This window comes from Rutilus rutilus, assembly GCF_951802725.1.
Source record: "Rutilus rutilus genome assembly, chromosome: 21".
NCBI lineage: Eukaryota > Metazoa > Chordata > Actinopteri > Cypriniformes > Leuciscidae > Rutilus > Rutilus rutilus.
The window spans coordinates 10,169,486-10,194,287 of NC_140226.1; the positions used below are offsets into that span (position 1 = coordinate 10,169,486).

At 36.7% G+C, this 24,802-nt stretch overlaps 1 protein-coding gene across 1 annotated transcript in view; it reads right to left on the minus strand.

Moving 5' to 3' along the window:
- Positions 1 to 3,257: 3,257 nt before the first annotated feature.
- The window catches only part of LOC311281276 (utrophin-like), a 31,115-nt gene continuing 9,570 nt past the window's right edge, over positions 3,258 to 24,802 (minus strand). The window contains exons 6-16 of the mRNA XM_084394106.1: positions 24,618 to 24,692; positions 21,586 to 21,787; positions 20,898 to 20,983; positions 20,445 to 20,602; positions 18,086 to 18,252; positions 16,716 to 16,827; positions 15,119 to 15,255; positions 11,709 to 11,747; positions 10,916 to 10,987; positions 9,570 to 9,694; positions 3,258 to 3,373 (exon numbers count right to left, since the gene is read on the minus strand). Coding sequence (XP_084250232.1) covers positions 9,604 to 9,694; positions 10,916 to 10,987; positions 11,709 to 11,747; positions 15,119 to 15,255; positions 16,716 to 16,827; positions 18,086 to 18,252; positions 20,445 to 20,602; positions 20,898 to 20,983; positions 21,586 to 21,787; positions 24,618 to 24,692 — 1,139 coding nt within the window. The 3' untranslated portion in view covers positions 3,258 to 3,373; positions 9,570 to 9,603. The remainder of the gene's footprint in view (positions 3,374 to 9,569; positions 9,695 to 10,915; positions 10,988 to 11,708; positions 11,748 to 15,118; positions 15,256 to 16,715; positions 16,828 to 18,085; positions 18,253 to 20,444; positions 20,603 to 20,897; positions 20,984 to 21,585; positions 21,788 to 24,617; positions 24,693 to 24,802) is intronic.

Genomic DNA, 24,802 nt, shown 5'->3' on the forward strand with positions numbered 1-24,802 from the left:
ATTCCACCTTTTATAAGTCTATTTTTCCCCCTGCTGTCACAAAACAGATCTGCAAACCACCAGTTAAGAACCACTGATGTATATTTTAATCTCCTGATTTCTCTCTCGTAGATTTAAAAGTCTATAAAGACAGTCTTAGACATTTTTCATTTTCATCAGTCTGTCAGAACTAACACATAACAGTAATTTCTCTAAGAAGCATTTATAGAGTTTTTAGCTGTGTACAATATATAGTACTTGACACTTGACACTTCCAGTGGTCATCCTCTGTGTCTTTTAAAGCATAAACAGAAACACATGTAAATGTGCTTGATCTATGTTGATGGCATGTGCTGACTGACAAATTACATTTTACAATCTTCCTGATTGTGAGTTGCTGCACAAAACCTGCAGGACAGGTACAAGACTGCAGTTGTAGCCTGTCAGGATTCTTTGGTTGCACACGGTGCATGTGCAGATGTACTTTTTTTGTCTCAGGGTTTTAACATAAAGCACATGCCATTATAGACAGTTTATCTGTGAAAAACTTGATTTGAGCTTGTGATTCTTCCACTTTTATTTGTTAACAAAGTCAAGACAGAGTTTAATGTTCAGTTTTACTGTGTCTTTTCAGGTGTGCAGTTACAATGTTTCAGTTCATTAACCTTGTTTTTCAGGTTAAACTGAGATTATTTTAAAGAATTAGTTGTGTGATTTGTTTTACTCCATGTGCTTTCTACAAATATTGAGTATGACTTTCCTTATATTTGTGTTGAGTGATGAAAATAGAGCATAATTCTGAAACAATGTTTCTGAATAATCTACTTCTAGCATCTTTGAAAACTGAAGAGTCATAAAATGCTTATTTTTAAAGACTTTATCAAAGTTGACATCAGTTGATGTGCACCATGTTGTTGTTTTTCTGGAATAATTTTTTCCCCAAAGGAACAAAATGCATTCATATATTGTGTAAACAGTGTGGAAGCCATTTTTTGGTTTTGAAGAATTGTTTGAATTAATTTACATATATTTACTCTAGGTTTTCCAGCCATATATCATTGTATGAGGGGACTCAAAGAAGAGTTGTGGAAAAGGTTCTGTTGGTTTATTTACTATGTGGTTTCGATTGTATTTTTTTATTTTGAAAGTTTGTGTACAGTCAATTCACTCTCATCTCCAAACCCTGACACTTTTGTAATTTAGTTTTCATATTTGTGGTTTCACATGATCTCAACCCCCCTTTTTCTATTGTAAAAAATCAAAAACTTTGTCCATCTTGGTTATTTAACAGTTGTTTCACACGTTTCATCATTTGTATTTTTTTAAATATTATTTAATAAAGTTTGAAGAACTCCAGGTTGCCGGTGTGTGTGTGTGTTTTTTTTTTAAGCTTCAGATATGCAGCCAACCAAGTGTCAAAGATTTCAAATAAAGTCGTTAAGTAAAGCTGGCAGAGAAATCAATTTTCCCCTTTGACATCTATCTTGTAATGGATGAATAATCCTTTGCTTCACTACTTGGCAGTTTTGTAACCATTGAAATATTAAAAGTAATATAATAAGTAATGGATTCACACTTATCGATTAAGTGCATGATGTGGCTCTAATTTTATAATAAAATCTCTCAAATGTTTTTTTTTTTTTTTTTTTTTTTTGGTAAAGATTTTCACCGCTAGGTGGTGCTGCTGCTGCTGCAATTGAGAATAAAAAAACGCAGTTCTTTTTCACGGCACATTTCCTGAGAGAAACTCACAATTTGTAAACTTAATAGGCAACTACATGTTCATTAAAGTTGCTTCTGAATAGCCTATATCACCATTCACGAGGACATACCTCTGTAAAATAATTTGCTTCTCCTTTTCAGCCTCTTTTTCAGTAATTTCGTCTCTGCGCCAAAACATTCATATAACCGGTGAAAAAACATGATGAATGTCCTGAACGGATCCAGGTCTGAGGGGGCTCATCTGCTTCAGTAACCGAATGGAAATTGGCTTTTACAGCAAAGATCTCAGGAGGGTTTTAGACAGACGGGTTATACAACCACAACCGTCACCAGGCTTCTTTAGCTTAACAAAGAAGCATGTAACATTTCGGAAGCAGCAATGTGATGTAGGCTATAGCCTACATCTTCTAAGATTAATATATTTGACAAAACTCTTAAGCTTTTGAAGCTGTTTAATCCTGAAAGAAGTGATCTTTTTTGTTAGCAACATCTGCTTTGCATTACAATTTGCCTATTAGGTAATAGGCTGCACGCCGCTGCAGTAATTACCAATTACATAATGAATGAGGGTTCCTCAAACCATTAGCCCGTTATACAGGCATTACAAATCTTCTATTGTCTCCTAAAAGTAAAACAAAACAGAACGTTAAATGTTATCTTTAGATATGGAGCAGCTTTAATAGCATCCTGGTTTTAGAAACTGTTTGTAGCATTGCAACTGCAGTCTAATCAAACAAAAGGAGAATCATCCCGTTCAAAACATCCCTAAATAATCATGTATTATTGATATTCAGTTGAGTTTGAGACTGTTTATTAGAAATCCTTTAATTAAATGAGGCCTAAATATGATTTAAATGATCAAAATCTGATTGAAAACACAGAAGGAATGTCTGAGACAAATATATTTATTTATTACAACGCAGATTTTCCAGTCAAATCCAATTTAGTTTAATGGTGACAGAAGATTTTCACAACAGGACCAATAGCAAACAAGTGCAATTCCAATATAATCGTAAAGATTTGTTGCAACACCGAAACGCACAAGATGCATAGAAATATAGCATCATATGTAAGTAAACAAATGTATAACATCATATTGTTTCAGTCATCATATTACAGAACAAAGATGGGAAACATCTATTACGTATCCAATATCAATGGAATTGGAAGAGACACTCCACTTGGTGGTTCTTTTTCTAATTCTTGTTGAAAACAAGGTGGAAAAACAGTGCAAAGTCAAACACAGCAGGAAAGAAATATCATTAAAAATAATGAATGCAAGCAAAAATCTTTGAGAATCCTTCCACACGGTACAAAGCAGACTTCGCATTGCTCAGAACTGATTGTCATGTTTGTGTACATTTTTATCAGTGGCGTTAAAGCATGACGGCAGTCTCTGTGGGAGGAATGGCGTGGGGTCTGATCTGTACGGTCATCCTCGAACGAACAGCTCATGGTTAAACAAATGCATCTGCACTGCGGTCGACTCCAGCTCTTATCATTTTGAGAAGCAGAAGACAGCGATGATGAAAGTCCTGTCACACAGTCATCTCGGTGTGGGGTGTGAGATGAAATCGTATAAAAAGAACTCAAGCTTCAGATCCCAGGCCTCCACTTTTTCATCTGATTGAAGGCCAAGTCTCATGTGTAGTCAAGAAAAACATCCTCAGTCCTAAAGGAAAGAGGGTAGATACTAGATTAAATCTTAAGTCTGAACTTAAAAAACAACAACAAAAAACAGTATAGTCTTTGCATGCAAACATTTGACACACAGACTGCATCCTAAATCGCATTCTCTCTGAATATGTACTTCTTTTGAATAAGTAATTACTTTGCAACTATTAAAAGTATGTTCTACTCTGAAAAATATTTGGTGTTGAAACAATTTTCATTTAGAAACTGCAAGTAAAATTCACAAACAAATTACAAAGAAATGGCAAGTAACACTGAATTAGTTGTGAAATGTTGAAGTAAAAAAAAACTGAAATAGTATTTTCTTGTAAAATGATTATTATTCTTTTTTTTTTTTACAGTGTATATAGCCTACTATAAAATGAACGTGTTTAGTATGAATGCAATCCAGATGCAATACATACTTAATGTTTTGATAGCATACTTTATAGTTAGACATGCAAAAAAAAAAAAAAAGTGTTGAAGGGAGACATTTTACAGCAGTCTAAAGATTACCTTACTTTAAATTGTTTGTTCTGACACTTGGAAAAACCAAACACCCATGCTAGACTACTATTATGATTTTTCTTTGGCCTTTAAGACAATACAGCCCCATTTGTTAGCAGAGAAACGTATTTCTCTTTTTAACTTGGATCTCAATATTGTTGGGTGGATTTGGGATTTTCTATTAGAACGTCCTTAGTAATAGTCAATGGTGTTCATTCAGACCTTAAGCATTGTTCCACTGGTTCACCTCAAGGCTGCTGTCTTTCGCCTCTTTTGTTTATCATGTACACCAATGATTGTCGGAGTAAGTATGAGAACGGTTATATTATAAAGTACGTGGATTATTCCGTGATTGTGAGTCTTCTCCACAAACAGTATCTGAGGCACTGTGGCACAGGATCTGTGGACTTTGTGTCATGGTGCGATCGATTTTCTCTCAGCTCAATGTTAATAAAACAAAGGGCATGGCGACTGATTATAGGAGGACTCCACCCAGTCCTCTGATGACAACAATTAAAGGTTTGGACATTGAAATTGTTGACACTCACAAATACTTGGGGGTGATCATTGACAATAAGTTGAGCTTCCAACCCAATTGTCTGACTGTTTGTAAAAGGTTCCAACAAAGGTTGTATTTTTTGAGGAAATTAAAATCTTTTAGAGCTTGTCCTTCTATGATGATACTGTTTTACAAACAATTTATTGAATCTGTCCTTTCCTTTTGTATTGTGTCATAGCATGGTACTCTAAGTTTGGCTTACAAAAACAGGCCAAGAAGCCTTTACAAAGGTAGCAGGGAAGAACATTGGTATTGATTAGACTGGTCCTTCTGACATTTTTCAAGAAGGCTCCGGTTATTCTTTGTACTGTTGACCATCCACTAGTTCCAGGCATTGCAATCAGGCCGTCGTTTTAGAGTGCCTGCAAGCAGGACAAAAAGAACTAAAGATTCATTTGTGACTGTGGCCATTAAGCTACTGAATTGTTCAGGCCTGGAGGAGAGGGCACTTAGTATACATAATGTATGAATTAAAAATAGAGTATGGTATATTAATGTGTGTTTTGGGGCAGTTTTATTTTTTATAATGTATGATTTTATGGATGCAATAGTCTATTTGATATGTACATTGACATATTGCTAAGGCACCTTGCTGCGATCATAGTTTCCCTAATTGGGACAATAAAGCTGAGTCTGAGACTGACTCTAAATAAAAGTCCATACAGTAATCCACAACAGGCTCAGAATTAAAGCAACTTTCACAGATGCTGACGCAAACGAGACCGGACACCAAACAAAGGATGAGCTTAAGTAGTAACACAAACAAGGCAAATTAACGATACACAACTGAACCATAGAGACAAAGAAGTGGTGGAAATTCAAACAAAGGAACATGTGACTAAACTAAAAGTCCATGAAAACGAAACTAAGAACAAACTAACTGAATATTTGTAACAGATTTTGATTGAAAATGTTTGGATTCTTTATTATTGTTCGGTAACACTTTACAATATGGCTCCATTAGTTAACATTAGTTTAGTCATTAATGAAAAACACTTCTAAAGTCAATGTTAATTTCAAAGTTTTATACTACATTATTAAAATCAAAAGTTGTAACAGTATTATTTAATGGACCTGAGATAACATGAAATAAAGATGACCCATTGTATTTTTTTTTTTTAACTAACGCTGACAAAGAATAATGACTTCTGTAAAAAAAAAATATATATATATATATCACATTGTTAATGTTAGTTAATGCATTAACTAATGAGACCTTATTGTAAAAAGTTATTAAACCTATTGTTCTTTATAATTCTTTTGCACATAAATCTGTTTGAAACATGTTTACTATTGTATTGTTTTATTGTATTTAAATGTTTAGTTTTTTTAAGAAAAAGCTATTAAACCTGTTGTAGTTTTATAACACTTTTTTGTACAACATTTCAATATCGTGATAATACCGTATTACCATGGTAAAAGCTTCAGCAATCAGCGTAATGAAAATTGTATACCATCACTTATAGGTACTAAATTTGGTTTCAAACTTTGCGACTGTTAAAAGGTATGTTCTATATAGCATGTGTGTAGTATGAATGAAATTGGAACGTACTACATCTGCCATGTTATCATTATCATGTGATCTACATCATTAGTTGCATCGCTTCACTTCCATTCATAAATTCTCTCCCGTGGCCTCATGGGAAAGTAAAGTGTCCATCAAAAAAAAAAAAAAAAAAAAAAACCTCGCCAGAAGTAGTAAGTCATCCGGGTACTTTTCAGGGTACTTTACGGGTACTTGTCATGTGATCTATCAGTGTCAGTTATTCACAAATCTTCTGCCATGGCCTCATGTGGTTGTAAAGTGTCAATTGGATGCACACTTCAGGATCTCATCGGAAATATGTTTACTATTTATTTTTATATGTTTTATAAAAATACTTTTTGTCCTTTTTATGAATACTGTGAATTTGGACACACTACTCACAAACTTTTTGTGAAATATATAATAGGGAAGTATGTTATTTCGGATGCAGCCATAGTAGGTTATATTGGCCTAGTTTCACAGACAGGGCTTAGATTAAGCCAGGATTAAGCCTTAGTTCAATTAGGACATTGAAGTGGCTTTTATAAACGTGCCCTAGGGAAAAAAAACATTACTGGTGTGCATCTTGATATCAAACAATGGCAGTGACATATTTTAAAATATTTCAGTGCAAGTTGCTTTCAGTGAAGACATGTTATTCTGGGACTAGGCTTAAAGGGTTAGGCAAAAATGAAAATTATCCCATGAATTACTCACCCTCAAGCCATCCTTGGCGTATATGACTTTCTTCTTTCAGATGAATACAATCGTAGATATATTTAAAAATATCCTGGCTCTTCCAAGCTTTATAATGCGAGTGAATGGGGAGCGAATTTTTGAAGCCCCCAAAAAATGCAACCATCCTTCATTAAAGGTGTTCTAAGCGATGTCACGCGTTTTTTTAGGCCGAAACATTTTTTGTCACATACAGCAAACATCTCCTCACTATCCGCTAGCTGCCTGTCCCCTGAACACACTGTAAAAAAAATGCGGTCTCTGTAGACAGCCCAGGCTCCACAAACGGCAACAAAAACAAACTGGCCCAGCCTGGACCAGCCTGGACCACGAAACATAACAAACAGTGTTCCAGCCAATAACCAACAAGAATGATTTGGGGGTGGGGGTTGGGGGGTTAGTGCGCGTGCACATGAAGCGGGGGGTGTGGGGAGTGGAGGAGAGAGAAGCATGAAGAGGGAAGTTAGCTAAAGGAGAGATGCCCTAGACAACGACAACAACTAACGTTAGAATTATAATCTCTTGAATTTGATATGGCCGACACACGACCAAAGAGACGACATTCCGATGAACAAATAGCAAAGAATAGGGAAAAGGAGAAGGAACACGCAAAGTCCTGAATTTACATCGGAAAAGCATGGAAGGGAGGGGGAGAGGGAGAGGGAGAGGGAGAGGGAGGGGGAGAGGGAGAGGGAGGGGGAGAGGGAGAGGGAGAGGGAGGGGGAGGGGGAGAGGGAGAGGGGGGTGGAGGGGGAGGGGGAGATGACGGGATGAAGAGGAGGGAGGGTCGAGCTATAGCCTCCGTTTTGTTTGACAATACTTCGAACGTCAACAAGAAGTGACGTCACCCAACATCGCTTAGAGCACCTTTAAAGTACTCCATACGGATCCAGGGGGTTAATAAATGCCTTCTGAAGTGAAGCGATGCGTCTGTGTAAGAAAAAAAATCCACATTTAAAACTTTATTAGCTATGATAACTAGCTTCCGGCAGATGACTATACGCATACTGTGCAAGTCGACTTGCGCCACAAGAGTAACCCCTGACGCGATGTATGACGCAGGATGTAGGAGTAGCTTGGCGTGGACACAAAAATCCACGCCACTTGTGGTTTAAACAAACAGGGCTGTGCAACAAACTCAAGCTCCTCTTCTCTTATATCGAAATCCTCCGACATTTCTCTTTAAAATTTCTCGTTTTAGACTTCTAATTCGTGACCGGTGTTTTGTTTTGCTCTATCCTCTGCGCTTCCGTGTTCGTCATTGCATCATGTCAAGGGTTACTCTTTCGCTGTAAAACGCTATGTACGGAGCTATAGTTATTATAGCTAAAAAAGTTTAAAATATTGATATTTTTCTTACAAAAACCTATCGCTTTGCTTCAGAAGGCCTTTATTAACCTCCTGGAGCCATATGGATTGTTTTTTATCATGGATGGATGCATTTTTTGGGGCTTCAGAATCTCACCCCCCATTCACTACCATTATAAAGCTTGGAAGAGCCAGGATATTTTTTTAATAAAACTCTGTGTTCATCTGAAAGAAGATAGTCACAGTACACTTAGATGGCTTAAGGGTGAGTAAATCATGGTATAATTTAAAGGGGTCATATAATGCCATTTTTGTACAAGCTAATATGATTCTTTAGGGTCTAAATTAAAAGTTTGTAATATACTTTAAAAATTCTCATTAGTATTGTAAGAAAACACTAATTTTACCTGGTCAAAAACAGCTGTTTTCAGCACGCCGTTTAAGTGCATGTGTCTTTAAATGATAATGAGCTTTGCTCACCCCGCCCCTCTGTTCTGTGGGCGTTTTGCCACAACAACACACATGGAGTGTTGCCTTGACAACAGTTGAGGGTAACATTATATTTTGAAGAATGGCAGCGGGAGTCTCTGAGGACACTGTGCAACCGTCTCAGTTTGAACCAGAGTTGGAAAACAGGACGTTTCTGAATGGTTGGTTAACGTAATGTCACTTTTATCTATCTTTGTATGTACTGGCAGGGTAGAGTAGTGAGGTACGAACGTTAGTTCATTGACAGATTGATGCTACAGCTTTTTTTCGGTAAATGTAGGCTTGTCCGTGATGCGTAACATTATCTATGCAGTGTTGTTAGGTACAACTGTCAGGGCTGAAGCACTAACATTTTACTGATCTGTTTAAAAATTAACCAGTCTGTTTGACTATGAGAGTCATTAGGCACATAAACAACACATACTCAGACAGGAGCTAATACCTTTTTCAATGTTCTCGTTTGTAAAGCAGTCTGGTGAAATGACTCGCGCAAACATGAAAGCATTGCTGTTGATCGTGGGGAATATTCCCTTCAAAAACAAAACTCAGCCACTGCGTCTTCAGCGGTTAGGATTTAGGAACATCAAAAAGACTGCTGTGTTCCTTATTACACCCAAGAACAGAACACCACAATCGCTTTGACGCCATTCTGCTCATAGACAGTGCTCCAGCGTATCAACAATGATGCGCGGACTATGATGACAGCTCGCTCACGAGCGAGGGCGGGTTTGTGTTGAAACGCTGCTGTCAATCAACAATCGTGGGAGGGGCGTCGATTTTGTGACGTCACAAAATCGAACGGCTTGATTTGAGAGAAGGGAAAACATATAAGAAGATTAAAAAAAAAACACTGGATGGATTTGTATCATTTTATGATGGTTGTGTACAGGCACTGCCAACACACATTTCAGTACAATCAACTTGTAAAAGTGCATGTACCATTATATGACCCCTTTAAATTTTTGGGTGAACTATCCCTTTAAATCTTGTCTGTGAAACCGGGGGATGAAGTTGTTTTGCTAGCATTCATAAGGCATCAGGCCACCAGAGGCATCAGAAACACATCAGTGGTACCTGTCCGCCTCCAGACTGCAGAGAACGTTCCAGCTCATTCATCATCATCTCCGAGTTGGCTGTGCTCTGATGAGCACATGTGGCTGGGTCCATCGTGAAGCTGAGTGTGAATGTGCTCTTCACTCCTGCCATTAAAGATGACCATGGTGACACAGATCATTTTTCGGATAATATTGTATTTTTCATCACAGATTATGTGTAATTAATTATCTGTGTTCTCAAAGGAAAGCTTTGATATTTTTATTTATCATATGTATGGGTAAGGATTCCAAGAAATCTTTATTGCCTAAAAATAGATTAGCTTTATAAATTGAGACACATTTTTAAATTTGACTTAAAGCCAAATGGTTTAGCACATTGTTCTGTAATTTAAGTTTATAGAGATTAAGTTTACGGGAACATGTTTATTTATTAAACATTTATGCAGAAAAATGACTTGTATGGTGATTAATCAGTGGCATGGGGACTGACAACAAATTAAAATAAATATTGTGTATAATAAAGCCAAATTAATAAAAGGTCAGCGATCAAATAATTGCTTAAAATCTGTCCATGTAATTAAGCAATTAACAGCAAAGCAGGGATATTATAGTTTAACTAAACCAAAACTAAATTCATAAAACAACTTGTTACTTGAAATACACTTTAACTGAAATAAAATAAAATAAAATATTAAAACATTAAACTTCTTTTATTTCAGCTAGTTGCCAAGACAACATTTCTCATATTCATTCGGTTGAACTTGATGTACTAAAATATCTAAAACTGAAATAATAATTAACAAAAAACTATAGACATTTTAAAAAAAATAATAATAAACATGACAAAAATTACTAAAACTTGTAAAAATGAAAACAGTAAATATTTTTTTAAAAACTAAGTTTATTTCAGCTATTTGTCAAGGAAACATTTCTCATTTTCATTTAGTTAGTTTTTTACATACTAAAAATACAAAATTAATAATAAAAAAACAATTTAGACATAATAAAAAATAATAATAAAACTGACATCCATGCAACAAAAACAGAACAGAGAATATAAAGAAAAAACAAATACAAATAAAACTTTAATAGTATATCACTGATACTAAAATAACACTGCTGCACAGATCTATGGCAATGCTTGAACAAATTTTGCATAATTATTCTCAGGATCGCTATGATTAAACACTGCCATTATGTGCCCTGTATTTAATTAGTCCTGATGGATGAAACAGATTTATTTGTGCTGGTCACAGTGAGGTCAAATCAAATGATCACTCATCAGTCTGTTAGTTCAGGTGTCACAGTGAGTGACAGAATGATAAACCGCTGAGCGCATGAGCGAAACTATCAGGTGCGACTCACATTTTTCCTGTCGACAGGTGAGCTTCTGGTACAGGGAAGATGGCACTAGATTCTCCATCTCTCTGTGTCGACCTGAAAGTGGACAGATGTGTGAAAGAAAGTTCCCTGTGATGCAGGTATCCAACTGTAAAATAATGGGGAAATATCTGAGGAATTGTTTTTTTTTTTCTTTGCGGCTGTCAAACAGTCAGCAAAACAGCTTGTTAAGGAAACAGGCAAAACATTTCGGCTTAAAGCACAACATTTTAAGCAGTCCTTTGACACTTAGGATGAGGAAAAGGAGGTGCTTTATATTAAAGCCTGTTCATTAGATGATGCAGACTGCAATGGAAACCTTTTCAATGTTGCCAATTAAGAAAATCTTTCCTGCTGTGTGGATACTCTTTTTCAGCATCTATAGTGTGTCAACATGAATCCAGACACACACTTAAAACGTCTGAATGCCATTGCATTAGTTAAAATATTATTTATTTAAAAGAAAAATAGTATAAACACCTTTTTAAGCTTGAACTTTATGCATCCACTAAAACTCACTCTGACAAATTGGGGGGGAAATGAGAAAAGCTTTTGAGCGTTTCAGCAAAATCAGTGCAGCATTTGAGTAAAGCTGCAAAGTGGTATGTATGTTTTTGTATGTAATAAAAAAACATTTCTACATTTTAATTGTGGCCACGGCATACTAAGAGCAAATACACAGCTTGAATTCCCTGAGGTCATTTCATGGTTCTGAAGTGGATGAAGGAGTAGAAGAGATTCAAACAAGGTCATGAGAGGAGAGGCTGTAAATACTCACTCGTACTCCTCTGGACATATGCTTAGAAATGCAACTGGGCTGCAATAAAACACAGACAGCAGAGTAAGCAAATATCAGCTGTTAACAAGAAGACCTGGTGAGCGTTTAATCACACGCTGGCATTTCAACTTTTGTGAACTTTAAAAAAATAAACGCCCTCAAAACACACTTGAACTACTTAAAAGAGTCCAACAGTGTATATCCGTCACAATAAATACATCTAATTTTGTTTGAATAAATGAATTAATACAATTTGCAAAACATCTCAAATGCTGCCTGTATATTGAAAATATACACAAATACGCTAATTTTTAAAGAACTTTATTAATGGCAAAATTGTTGATTGTGGTGGAAACGATACCTTAATTGAGGGATAGTGATCATTTTCAAAATAAAATAAATCACACAAGAAATATTGGTTTAAAATTATTTCACTACGTTTAGATCATTGTATATATATATGTGTGTGTGTGTGTGTGTGTATATAATATAATAATATAATAATATATATATATATACAGTGGGTACGGAAAGTATTCAGACCCCCTTACATTTTTCACTCTTTGTTATATTGCAGCCATTTGCTAAAATCATTTAAGTTCTTTTTTTTTTCTCATTATTGTACACACAGCACCCCACATTGACAGAAAAACACAGAATTGTTGACATTTTTGCCCATTTATTAAAAAAGAAAAACTGAAATATCACATGGTCCTAAGTATTCAGACCCTTTGCTGTGACACTCATATATTTAACTCAGGTGCTGTCCATTTCTTCTGATCATCCTTGAGATGGTTCTACACCTTCATTTGAGTCCAGCTGTGTTTGATTATACTGATTGGACTTGATTAGGAAAGCCACACACCTGTCTATATAAGACCTTACAGCTCACAGTGCATGTCAGAGCAAATGAGAATCATGAGGTCAAAGGAACTGCCTGAAGAGCTCAGAGACAGAATTGTGGCAAGGCACAGATCTGGCCAAGGTTACAAAAAAATGTCTGCTGCACTTAAGGTTCCTAAGAGCACAGTGGCCTCCATAATCCTTAAATGGAAGACGTTTGGGACGACCAGAACCCTTCCTAGAGCTGGCCGTCCGGCCAAACTGAGCTATCGGGGGAGAAGAGCCTTGGTGAGAGAGGTAAAGAAGAACCCAAAGATCACTGTGGCTGAGCTCCAGAGATGCAGTCGGGAGATGGGAGAAAGTTGTAGTAAGTCAACCATCACTGCAGCCATCCACCAGTCGGGGATTTATGGCAGAGTGGCCTGACGGAAGCCTCTCCTCAGTGCAAGACACATGAAAGCACACCTGAAGGACTCCAAGATGGTGATAAATAAGATTCTCTGGTCTGATGAGACCAAGATAGAACTTTTTGGCCTTAATTCTAAGCGGTATGTGTGGAGAAAACCAGGCACTGCTCATCACCTGTCCAATACAGTCTCAACAGTGAAGCATGGTGGTGGCAGCATCAATAATAATAATAATAATAATAATACAAACAATAATAATTAACAAAAAACTATAAAACTATTTTAAAAAAATGACTAAACCGTATCAAAATAAAAACAGAACTTATTAAACTTATTTTTTACTAATTTGTCAAGGCAACATTTCTCATTTTCCTTTACTTTGACTTGATATACTAAAATATCTAAACTGAAATACAAAATTAATTAAAAAAAAACTATTTAGAAGAAACTCAACAGCTTTCACTTGAGGTGCCTGCGGTGTATTTTGCGCATCCACTGGCAGGACAAAGTACCTAACACAGAGGTTCTGGAACGCGCCGGCATTAGAAGCATGTCTACCATACTAGCGAGAAGCGCCTTCGCTGGCTCAGCCACGTTAAAGGTTGTATCAGCGATTTCAGGCCCAAACATAAATGATCACATTCATCTAATCTTTCCTAACGATCCGCTAGCTGCCCGCCCCATAAGCATGCCGTCAAAAAAAACGCGTCTCTGTAGGCAGCCTCTGAGATCTGCACACAAAAACAATTGGTTTCACCACCACTCAAAACCAAAACAAATAGTGTTCCAACCAATCACCGACAGGGGTGCCGTCATAGGCAGCCGTGCATGAGCGCTAAACCTCACAACACCCACCCCTGTCGGTGATTGGGGCATCATGCTTATGGGGCGGGTAGCTAGCGGATCGTTAGGAAAGATTAGATGAATGTGATCATTTATGTTTGGGCCTGAAATCACTGATACAACCTTTAAGAGAATGAGCCCAGGCCGCATTCCCAAGGACCTAGCCTACTATATGGCGAGCTGGCAGAGGGCTCCCGACTGACCTGACGTCCACGACTGCGCTACAAAGATATCTGCAAGAAAGACATGAAGCTGTCTGACATCAACGCTGGCACGTGGGAGAGCCGGGCAGAAGACTGCTCCGACTGGCTGCTTGTTGTCAGACAAGGGCGTACAGAAAGCCGAGGAACAAAGAAATAAAAACCTTGCCGCAAAGGGAGTCAAGAGTAAGGAAAAGCAACTGCCTCAGCGGGCATCGTCTTTCACCTGCAGAAATACCAGCAGAGATTGCCATTCTAGAATCGGGCTCTATAGCCACAGCCACTCGCGAAGGTGCAGATAGAAAAAAAAAAGAAAAAAAAAAAAGAAAGGACGCTACACCATCGCCTCACCATCGCCTCATGTAGACGGAAGGATGCCGCCGACGATATTTATATATATATATCTTCTATACATAGGCTATATAAAGCTTTTGGTCTGGGTCAATAAAATTATTGCAAACCATAAAAAAATACATTATTCAAAAATAAATTATGAAAGCAAATTTAATTACAAATTTTTGAGTTTTAAAAGTGGCAGTATTTGACACAACACCCAAATACAGTCACTCGGTATCTCATATAATGAATAAGAACACCTAATAATAACAATGAACTTAAAACTGGTATGACTGTCTGTGGTCTGACATTACAACAGCCAGTGTGAACAGCTGGTTTAGGCTACTTCATTATTAAAGGCTGCCGTGAACATGATAAATGTCCTGTCTCTTCATTTCCCCCACGATCACACTAAACAGACACCTGATTGCTTTTGTAATTAAATTTACATCCAGGAGAGGGAGGCAGCATTTTGTGTGTTGATGTTAAAAAGGCAGCATTGGAATTACATTCATGAACGGCCTTTAATTGGTTCCAGCACAAAAATAGCACATAAAATTCAGGAACTCAGAAAAACAAGCATGTTTCCCATGAGGCTGAGTGATGACAGGAAGTCATTTACTTCAATAGACAGAGAAATGTCATCTTCTAGTCATAGTCAAATTACCAGGAAGGATGATATTGCTACACTGTTTAAACAAGAATCATAAACTGATTAAAAAAATCTGGAGATCTCAATAAGGTCTCATGCACCTTGAATATTTCCACTAGGAAAACTCACGTCTCCAAATGCTCTTCCTCGAGGATGGTCTGCACGGGCAGGTAGCCGAGGCGAGGGTGTTTGGTGAAGTATTTCTTTGAGCGGAACTTGTTTTTCAGCACCTTGGTGAAGTCACGCACATCTTCTCCAGAGGTTGTCTGTAACAGAGAGGATGTAGGGAAATGCTCTGTTGTGCATGAAGAATTACAGTGACAGGGTCTGGATGGAGTGTGTTTAGGTTTTGGAAAAATCTGAAATAAAAAAATAAAAAATAAGAATACAAAAATATTTATGAAAATTGTTTGAAAAGATATATATTTATAATAATTTATAAATATGTATGTGTGTGTGTGTAGTCAACATTTGAAGTGGATCAAAACCTTTCATCAGAGTTATACATGAATTTTGAACAATACCCGTTCTTGTCTTAGGACAACTTTGATATACTTTTTTGATCCACTTTAAATGTTGACTACTGTATATACAAATCTATATATATATATGGAGTTTTCCCCTCTGTCTCTCAGACATTTGCTCATTTTCTCCCCATGTTTTTGTGTACCACGTAATAAGTTGTGTGAGATTATTGTAGGGGAGGTTCTGGTGCACTGATTGTTAATGGATTTTTGTACTTGTATTCCCTTAGTGCAGTGCAGGTTGTATTTTCTTGTGTTTCATTATTTATGGAGTGATTATATATTAATTTAAGGAAGCTGTAGGGATATGGCCACAATTTATTTTGTACCTCTTTTTCTCCTGTTTATATTGAGTTACAGAGGAATTTATCTAGTTCTATGCCTTTTGTTTGCATCTTTATTTTGTGTTTAGAAACTATACAAGTTTACAGTAGTTATAGTTTATGTTTAGTTAACTTAAATCCTTTAATTTTTATATTTACAACTGTTTCTTCTCCTCTACCCTAGACAGGGGAGGCCATACAGAAGAAATATATATATATATATATATATATATATATATATATATATATATATATATGGTTTAACTTTATTTTGATGGTGCCTTTAATACATTCTGTAGACTATAAGTAACGTTACACCTACATGTCTACTAACTCTCATTAGAGTATTAGTTGAGTATTAGTAGACTGGTAGGGTTAGGGTTAGAATAAGTTGTAGTTGCAAAGGTACTTATAGTTAGTAGAGTTAAGTCAAGTCAAGTCAAGTCAAGTATATTTGTATAGCGCTTTTCACAATACAGATTGTATCAAAGCAGCTTCACAGTATTAAATTAAAATAATACAACAAGGTTTGTTTCTAGTGGAATTTATTGATAAAATCAAATTAGATATCCCCAGTTAGTAGAGTGTTCAAAAGGGACCATCAAAATAGTGTTACCATATGCATATATATATATATATATATATATATATATATATATACACACACATTTTTTTATGAGAAAATAACAATAAAAACACATTTATAAATACATATTTTTAATAAAAATAAAAATAAAAACGTCAGAAAATTCAGGGTTGTGCAACACCCACCCTTTTACCACCCCTAATTTTTTTGTCCACAGTGAACCATTTAAAAACACAACCATCGTATTATCTTTTTTTGTTGAAATAAAAGCAGAAAGAGATCGAGATGCTCACAGGGGTGCAGTACTCCACCATGGGATAGCTGAGATGATGGTCCTTGGTAATCCTTCCCGAGAAAAAACACATCTGACACACGTTGTAGTTGAAATGCTTTAGACTTCGATACCTAAAGGACAAACAGATGTTCCACACTGTTAATATGATCTGTTATTGCCAGGGGCGTTTTGAGGATTTCATCCTCAGGCGGTTTAGCTCTCAGGGACAATGTGTAGCAAGAGACCATTGCCTAAGTTGTGCCTCTTTAAATTAGGCACCACTATATAGTGAGTCAAAATAGCTTAATTGGGTACCATGGTACCATTGGTATAATGATACCAGTCTTTCTGCAGTACACTTCAAATTGATAAACAGTATCGCATTTAGTTCTCTTTTGAAGTTTGAATGGCTTCAAATCTCTTGAATGTTTAAACTGACAAGACTTTAAAAAAAATAAAAAATAATAAACTTTCTTGAGGACGCAGCACTGGCCCAATCATTCAGATGGGAGATTAGTTTTAGGGGGGTTGAGACAACAGATAGAATCCTCCCTAAAAAAAACAATGTTTTGTTAAGATTATTCAGATATGCCATCAGTTCCTCTTGACTGACACTATCAGATGAGAACAAAACTTGAACTGAAGTGGCTTGGATTATAACACTATTGTCTTACTGAAATGAATCAACAGTGAACTGACTTGAGCTGAATAATGACAGTATTGTCTTCTGTAGAGCTGCGTTGGAGAGAGAAATGATTTTGTTTCATGACTGATTAACTTTGCAACGTTGCCACTGCTATTAAAATAAATCGAATCAACAATGAACTAAATTTAGCTGAATAAATGACACTATTGTCTTTTGTAGAGCTGCTCGTACAGCTGAAATTGAATTTGTTTCATAATTGAAGAATTATGCAACATTAATACTTTTATTTTCCCGTTTACTGTAAAGCTTATCTGAAACAATCTGTATTGTATAGTATTATAAATAAATGACCATGACCATTTAGAAGGAAAAAGTGCAACCATGTTGCCAATTATGCTTCATATTATTATTATTTTATTTTTTATTGTCATGTTTATTTAATGTTTAATGCTAAAAATAATGAAATCACAAATATAAGGGTTTTAAACTGTTCCATTTGTTCCATTTCCATAAAAATTATCATTAAAAAAAAAAAAGAGTAAAAATAATAGTGAAATAATATATAGCTAAAATAACATTTAGTTTGACCTTCTGATGTGGATGAACAACATTATCTGAAGGTTATGCACCTCTTTTGCTCAAGAGGAAAAAGAAAGTTTCCAACCCTATTTAGTCCACAGCAGTGGCACAACTCCGCACTTCCACCCTAAAACAAATTTCACCATTATTCACTTTTGTTTTACCTGAAGCCCACCATGGGACACTCTTTACAGATGTTACATCTGGCCTGGTGTTTGGCCGTTTCGGCGGCGGCGACTCTGTGAAGCACAGGCAACCACACCATGGACTGCGGCTCCAGATGCATCCAGTCCACGAACTGTTGCAGCTCGATGACATCATCACGGCCCACCTGAAACCCACCAGCACAGACACAAACCCCTCATTCATTACTGCAATGCACTGCATGACACGCCATAATGGAGCTGTCTGAGTCTAAAAGCACTCCGATGGTCTATTTATCATTTCAGAAGCGTATTCATCTACAACCCGAAACCTATAATATCCCATCACAACCTTATTAGCCCGTGGGCATGGGATCCATTAGTAATTTTGAAGTGAAGCAAATGGGGCCAATTGTGGTCATTTGTGTCTCCCCCATGGCATTAAAACTGCTACGACTGTTATGAATCAATTACAGCAGGCCAGTTAAGGCAAGACTATCAAGAGTCTTGCATTGCATGGAACATTAAATGAAAAGAGCTCCACTGTGACTCAAGTAAAAGAGTGAAGTATTGGAGGCCCCGTCCAGGGTGGCTTTCAGGAGAGCTGAACGGATTTATAAATACTCCATTATACCAGCGGATGTGGTTCACATCATAAAGCACACCATCATGTGATATTATGGGAATGCATGCACACAAATCAAGTGGATTTCATTTAAATATCTCTCAGCAGCTTGTGCATCAGCTGTCACACCGACCGCTAACCGTCTGAAAGTGGCGGTGTAAATCCCTGGGCACGCCTGCCACTCTTATAACAGAGCTCATCATTTATTTATATGTCAAAACTCACTGATGTGTAATGATGAGCCCCTATACCCACATAAACAAGTCTGAGCATCCGTTCAGCAGCTCCCTTTAGGAATATATAATGTCCCACACACCTGAATTATGTATAGAATCTCGTTCATTTGATTTGCATTAATACACCTTTTTGTTAAAGATTGTCATTAATGCATGCATACGGTTTTTCACTACCTTATTTTTTATGTTTATATAATAAGATTCAACAGAATAAATTTGACCAAATTATGGACATCACCCAGAGAAACATCTAATTGATCAGATGTTTCTCACAGATTTACACTGAAAATATGTTTGTTTATGTTTTCTTAGCACTAATTCACTGGTTACAGGCATCCCATTTCAGCCTAAAACAAATGTGGCTAAATGGAGATCATTTGGCCTCGGAAGAAATTGATAAGAAATATTTGAGTTCATATTGAGATCTCTGATTTTCAAGTGCACTTATTTTGAAACATTGTTGACATCTCTTCAGAAATATATTTTTTCTTTCATTAACAAAAACAAAAACTATTAAAACATTTTTTTTTTGCTAAATAAAATACAAATATTAGATGGAAAAACTTCTTTAATAAGTTTAAATTGAAGCACTACAATTCTGGAATTAAATCAAAACTTAAACATATGAAACTAAAACTGAATTAAAAGTAAATTAAATCAGTTATACTAAAAAAAACTAGGAAAAATTACAAAAGCACTTGACCTAATTACTAAAAATGTAACTAAAAAAAAACATGCTATATGTATTGTGTTTTTCTGATAGCCTATCGCCTTTCATGTAGAGTGTAATTTACTGTAGCTGTAAAAGGTCTGCAAAGTTTCAATGATCAAAGTGCAAGACAAATGGAATTATTGTTTTCCAAAAGAAAGAACAGATTCTGAACAGCCTGCAATGAGTCGTCAGTAATTCAAGTCTTACTTCCTGCACGAACATTCATAGGTTTGTAACACATTTGCATAATGCCAGCCTTTACTGATACAGTAAAACTGTTACCGTTACTGTTCCTATCACTGTGTGTATCAAGAGCTGAGGAAGCCTCTGGAGCTTGAATTCAGAAATGGTAGGCGTTTAATTTCCTATAAGCGACCAATCACAACAAACTGAGCCATCTGACCAATCAGATCACAGGAGGCTCTCTGAAAGGAAGGGTTTTAAGAGACTGAATCCTTTATTGAACCATTTCAGACACTGAGAAAATAGGTGGTGCTGTAATGTATATTTTGAGAAAATAGTATTTTTTTTATCTTGGATGCATGTAAACCTATTGTAGGAGACCTCCCAAACAAAATTAGGAACCTTTAAAACAGCCTAAAAGGGGCATTTTAATAAAACCATGATAGTAGTAACTAACTAACTACTGGTTCTCAGGAGAAAAATCTGGCTCACAAATCTCCATTCCACCTCGATTCAATCTCATTGCTGTCTAGGATTAACAACTGATATAAAAAGAGAATTAAAACAACTGATATAAGAAGATCTCATAATCTCGTTCTGTAGCCGACAGGCAGTGTAACCCACATATTGAAAGCAGCTCCGGACACTGGGCTCCGTGTTACTCCCTCCGAACGCAGCCGCCTCCCCGAGCTGATGTGGGATTCGGATGCCGTTGTGTAGCAGTAATGCCAGCTGCCTCTGGTTACAGATCCCTGCAGCGCTGGCCACCTGAGCGAACAGATCTGTGGAGGACAGCACCAGCAAAACTCAAAGAACATCACATTATCAGACTAGGAGGGTAAGTGGGTAAGGATTCAGACATAAGATCCAATTTATAAATGTCCTTGTGGTGGTCACAGCAAGGACAGTGTTGCATTCCTCTCCCAGTAGGTCTGAGACCTTTAAAGACACTGCAATCAAAGTTTCCAGTGAAATAAATATTAAAGTAATTTAATATTTAATAACTTAATTCATCTCATTTATAAATTGAGAATTAACAAAACATATAGAATACATATTTAATATCAAAATACTTGCATTTGTACTTGTCCTTTATGGGTCCTTTTGAAAGAGAAAACAAGCCGATCTTAATAGACAGCACTTGAACTTTTCCGCTTCTTCCACTATTAACAGAAAACAGAGACATTGATGAGCCACAGACATTACACACGTATTATCTTTTGAATGTCTGGTAAATATCTTGGTGAGGAACAACCACAGGTAGTGGTTATGTCTTTACTAAACAGTTTTGTGGCAAAAATGCAATTATTGCTGTAGGACTGCAAAAGAAATTAACATAAAACATTAAAATCAAAAATGTATGAGAGCCACCATTAAGGAGGAGATTATCTGCAATAGTTTAGAGGTCACAGGATTATTGTTTTTTTATGAGAATATTTACAGTGGCACTAAAGTGTACTCGGTCAATTTAGTCAGACTTAAACGTTTATAAATATCATTGCATTATTAGATATAAATATTAAACCAAGAGGAAAGCTTTTTTCAGAACTATGGTCTTACTTTTTTTACCTTTATTTTAAACAGTAGGCTATACTTATTGTTTTATCAAACCAAATAAACTTTTATGAAAAATATACTCATGCTTGTAGGTCTTCTAATGCTGTCACTCTTTGCTATCTTTGTTATTTAATGCGACATTCATAGATGTTTAAGTGTGACTAAATAAGTTTATGGCCACTCTATTGAAGATAAGACCCATACCGACCTGTCATAGACTTTTAGAAGCCAGTTGAGACACAGATCCACACACAGAGGGACATTAACCAGATCCGGATGCACCTGCTGAAGTTCACGGTAGATTGCGCAGAGACAGTTCACGATGCCTGGAATCTCCAGTAGCTGCTCATTATGAGTGAGTTTGTGTTGATCAAAGACGCTCTGGGCTCTGCTGAGCTCCAAAAGATCCACTGAAACAGACAGACGGTATTCACATACGATTTCATCTCCACTCACTTCTGTTATGTGTCCACAATGAATTCCATTCAGTGTATTTTAATGAAAGTCACCAGAGCGTAACTCATCCGTTGGCGTGTAATGAAAATTCCCTGGTGAAAAGGCAGCAAAAAAATTATATTTCTTATCAGCATTCAGATTTGCAACCAATTATACGTTTCAACAACTACCCTTTCTCAACATCCCACATCCAAAGATATGAAGCAAAACGCAGCTGCTGTCTTTTACCAAAAATACTATCCAACCAACCTGACTGCAGGCTATTTCTGATCAGCTTGTTATTGTAAGGCCCGCCCAATCGGCCCTTATAGAGTTTCCAATAGAGCGGGGGAAGGATACCTGTGCGTTCTGTCTTTTCAGTGTGGCAAAATAGTTGAATTCCAATTAAAAAACTTTATCTCAACCTCAAATTAGGTTGGAATGCAAATTAATTATTGACCATTTGTACAATAGGCCTAATTGATCAGATACCAATGCCGCTCAGGGTCTCACGCTGGCCGTTCTTTTACAAGGATCCCATGGTCACAAACTCTGGTTGTTTCAACTCAAATTTGAGTCAAATATGGACAAACCCAACCGTTGGGTTAAAAATGTAACCCAACGGTTGGGTTTGTCCATATTTGACCCGAATTTATGGCTAATAGCCTACTATTTAATAGGCCGTTCATGCTTGCCATTATTTATCCCAGACAACAATATAGTGTCGGCCCAGGGGTCTAATTTATAAAACTGTGCGTAGGATCCTTACTAAAAGTGTACGTGCGCCCGAAAGACAAAAATGGCGAATGCCCAAAAATATTCAGACTTATAAAACCGTTCGTACGCCAGAACCTGCGCAGAATTCACTTTATAAATCCCAGTAATCGGTAGATTGTGCGCACATGCGTCTCCAACCCGAAATAACCATATATGGAGCTTACAACATTTGCATATGATTATTCATCCACTTGATAACGTTTAACGGTACAAGACACATTAGGCTACATTAATAAAAATCATGTAGTTGCCTATCCTTGCCTTGTTTTTGAATACATAAATCAAATAGTGTAAAATACATTTCAGAGAACGTTTTTCTCAATCTTTTCCACTGGCCGAATTGTATTTTTAATTGATTTATATTTTTAATGGAAACAGATGCCTTGGGCATTATTTGCACGAAACTATTTTCTCAGACAATCTGGTATTATCATGATAAGCAATTATCTCTGTGGTTAAAACATTAAAACACAGCACGACACAGGAAAAGTGTAAAAAAAAAAAAACATTGCATCCACAACAAATATTTCTATTGATTGAATATAAAAAATGTTGTAACTTCTCAGTAATTATTTCATGTTTAAGTGTTTAACTCCATTAATTTGAATGGCATATTTAATCTAAATGTTTATATCACAAGTAAAACATAGTTTAAATCATTATTTTATTTATTTAAACTGTTATTTGCGTCAGTTTCACTAAACGGCCCAACGTGCTCGCTGGCGCGGACATTTAAGAAGGGATGGATATTTGCTTCAAGTGATAGGCTTGGTGAGTGAAATTATATTTGTATTATCTTTCTGTATATGTGTAATTTTCTTTAGATTTTCTGTCTAAAAGTGACCAAAAAGTCATTTAACTCCAGCTCACCATCGGTGTCGCCAAACTGCTCCATCTCCAAAACGTTATACGCATGGGTCAGAGTTTGCGCGCAGGTGCGCAAATTTTCCCGTCAAGTTTGTTTTTATAAATCACAACTTATGCATCGGGAAGTGGCGTACGCCTCTTTCAGGGCCTGTTTTGTGCGTACGCAACGGTTATAAATGAGGCCCCAGATCCGGGCCACATCTGGTACATCTGGATTCAACGCATACCAGATATGGGCCGGATCTGGGCCGACACTATGTTGCTGTCTGGGATAGTACTTCCGTTTAGCCTCCTACAGTCGTCTATATAACAACTTAGTTAAAGCTCAAACAATCAGAGGTTATGGCTAGTACAATGAAGTAATGTCACCCCATGCTTGCAATTATTTCAATAGTATTTTTGTCTAGCCCCCTATAGTTAATAATATAACAACTAGAATAAAGCTGAGACAATAACCAGAGGTTATGGCTTGTACCATGAAATATGCCACCCCATGCTTGCTATTATTTCAGTAGTATTTTTTTCTAGCCCCCTATAGTGAATGCAACTGAATAACAACTACTAAAGTCAAGCAGTTAGTGATCTCAGCATGTGGAGAGAAGAGAGAGGGAAGGGGCGTGAAAGGAAGGAAATGTAGATAAAGATAGTACAGATGTGTGAAAGACTTGCGTCTAGGATGAGGATGCTAATGTTGAAGAGAGAGTGTTAATGCTAGTTTCCAGAAAAGTCTTTTGTTTTCTCAGAGAGTAGCCCTTCTCAGAGTCCAGACTTGGCTTCAGCCTTGCATCAGCAGGTTGCCTGCTGGCTCTAATGCTTTCCAAAATCCTACTGCGATTTGAAGATCAAAGACTCATACAGTAGTTAGTGTACCGTAAACGTCCTAATAGTGCCTGACAAAATTAGCAGAGAGAGATCAAGATTTCATGATTAAAATTGCCTTCGTCTTTTGCTGTAATCTGTTTTTTCCCCTTTGTATTTCCTCCAGTCATTTCGAGTGTGCAGTGAAGGGGGAGTTCACACTGACAGAGATTTGCAATGCAGTGATAAATGTCCCAAAAAATATGGTATTGCAATGGTGCAAAATCCCCCACAGAAGTACCATGATTTTGTTAGTGAAGTAAAAAGTATAAGACATAAATGATAAGGTATCGTATCACTCACAGCAGAGGGCCTTCTGTAGCCTGCGGCTCTTCATTGCCGTGCGGTAAGCGGAGAAACGCACATGACCCAGATCAGCTGCACAGAGCGTAAAACATTACGGTGAATTAGGAAAGTTCACTAGAAAAGTTTTCTTTTCAAGCAAATACTGAGCAATATATCGTGTGAGAAATCTGCATACTGAACAT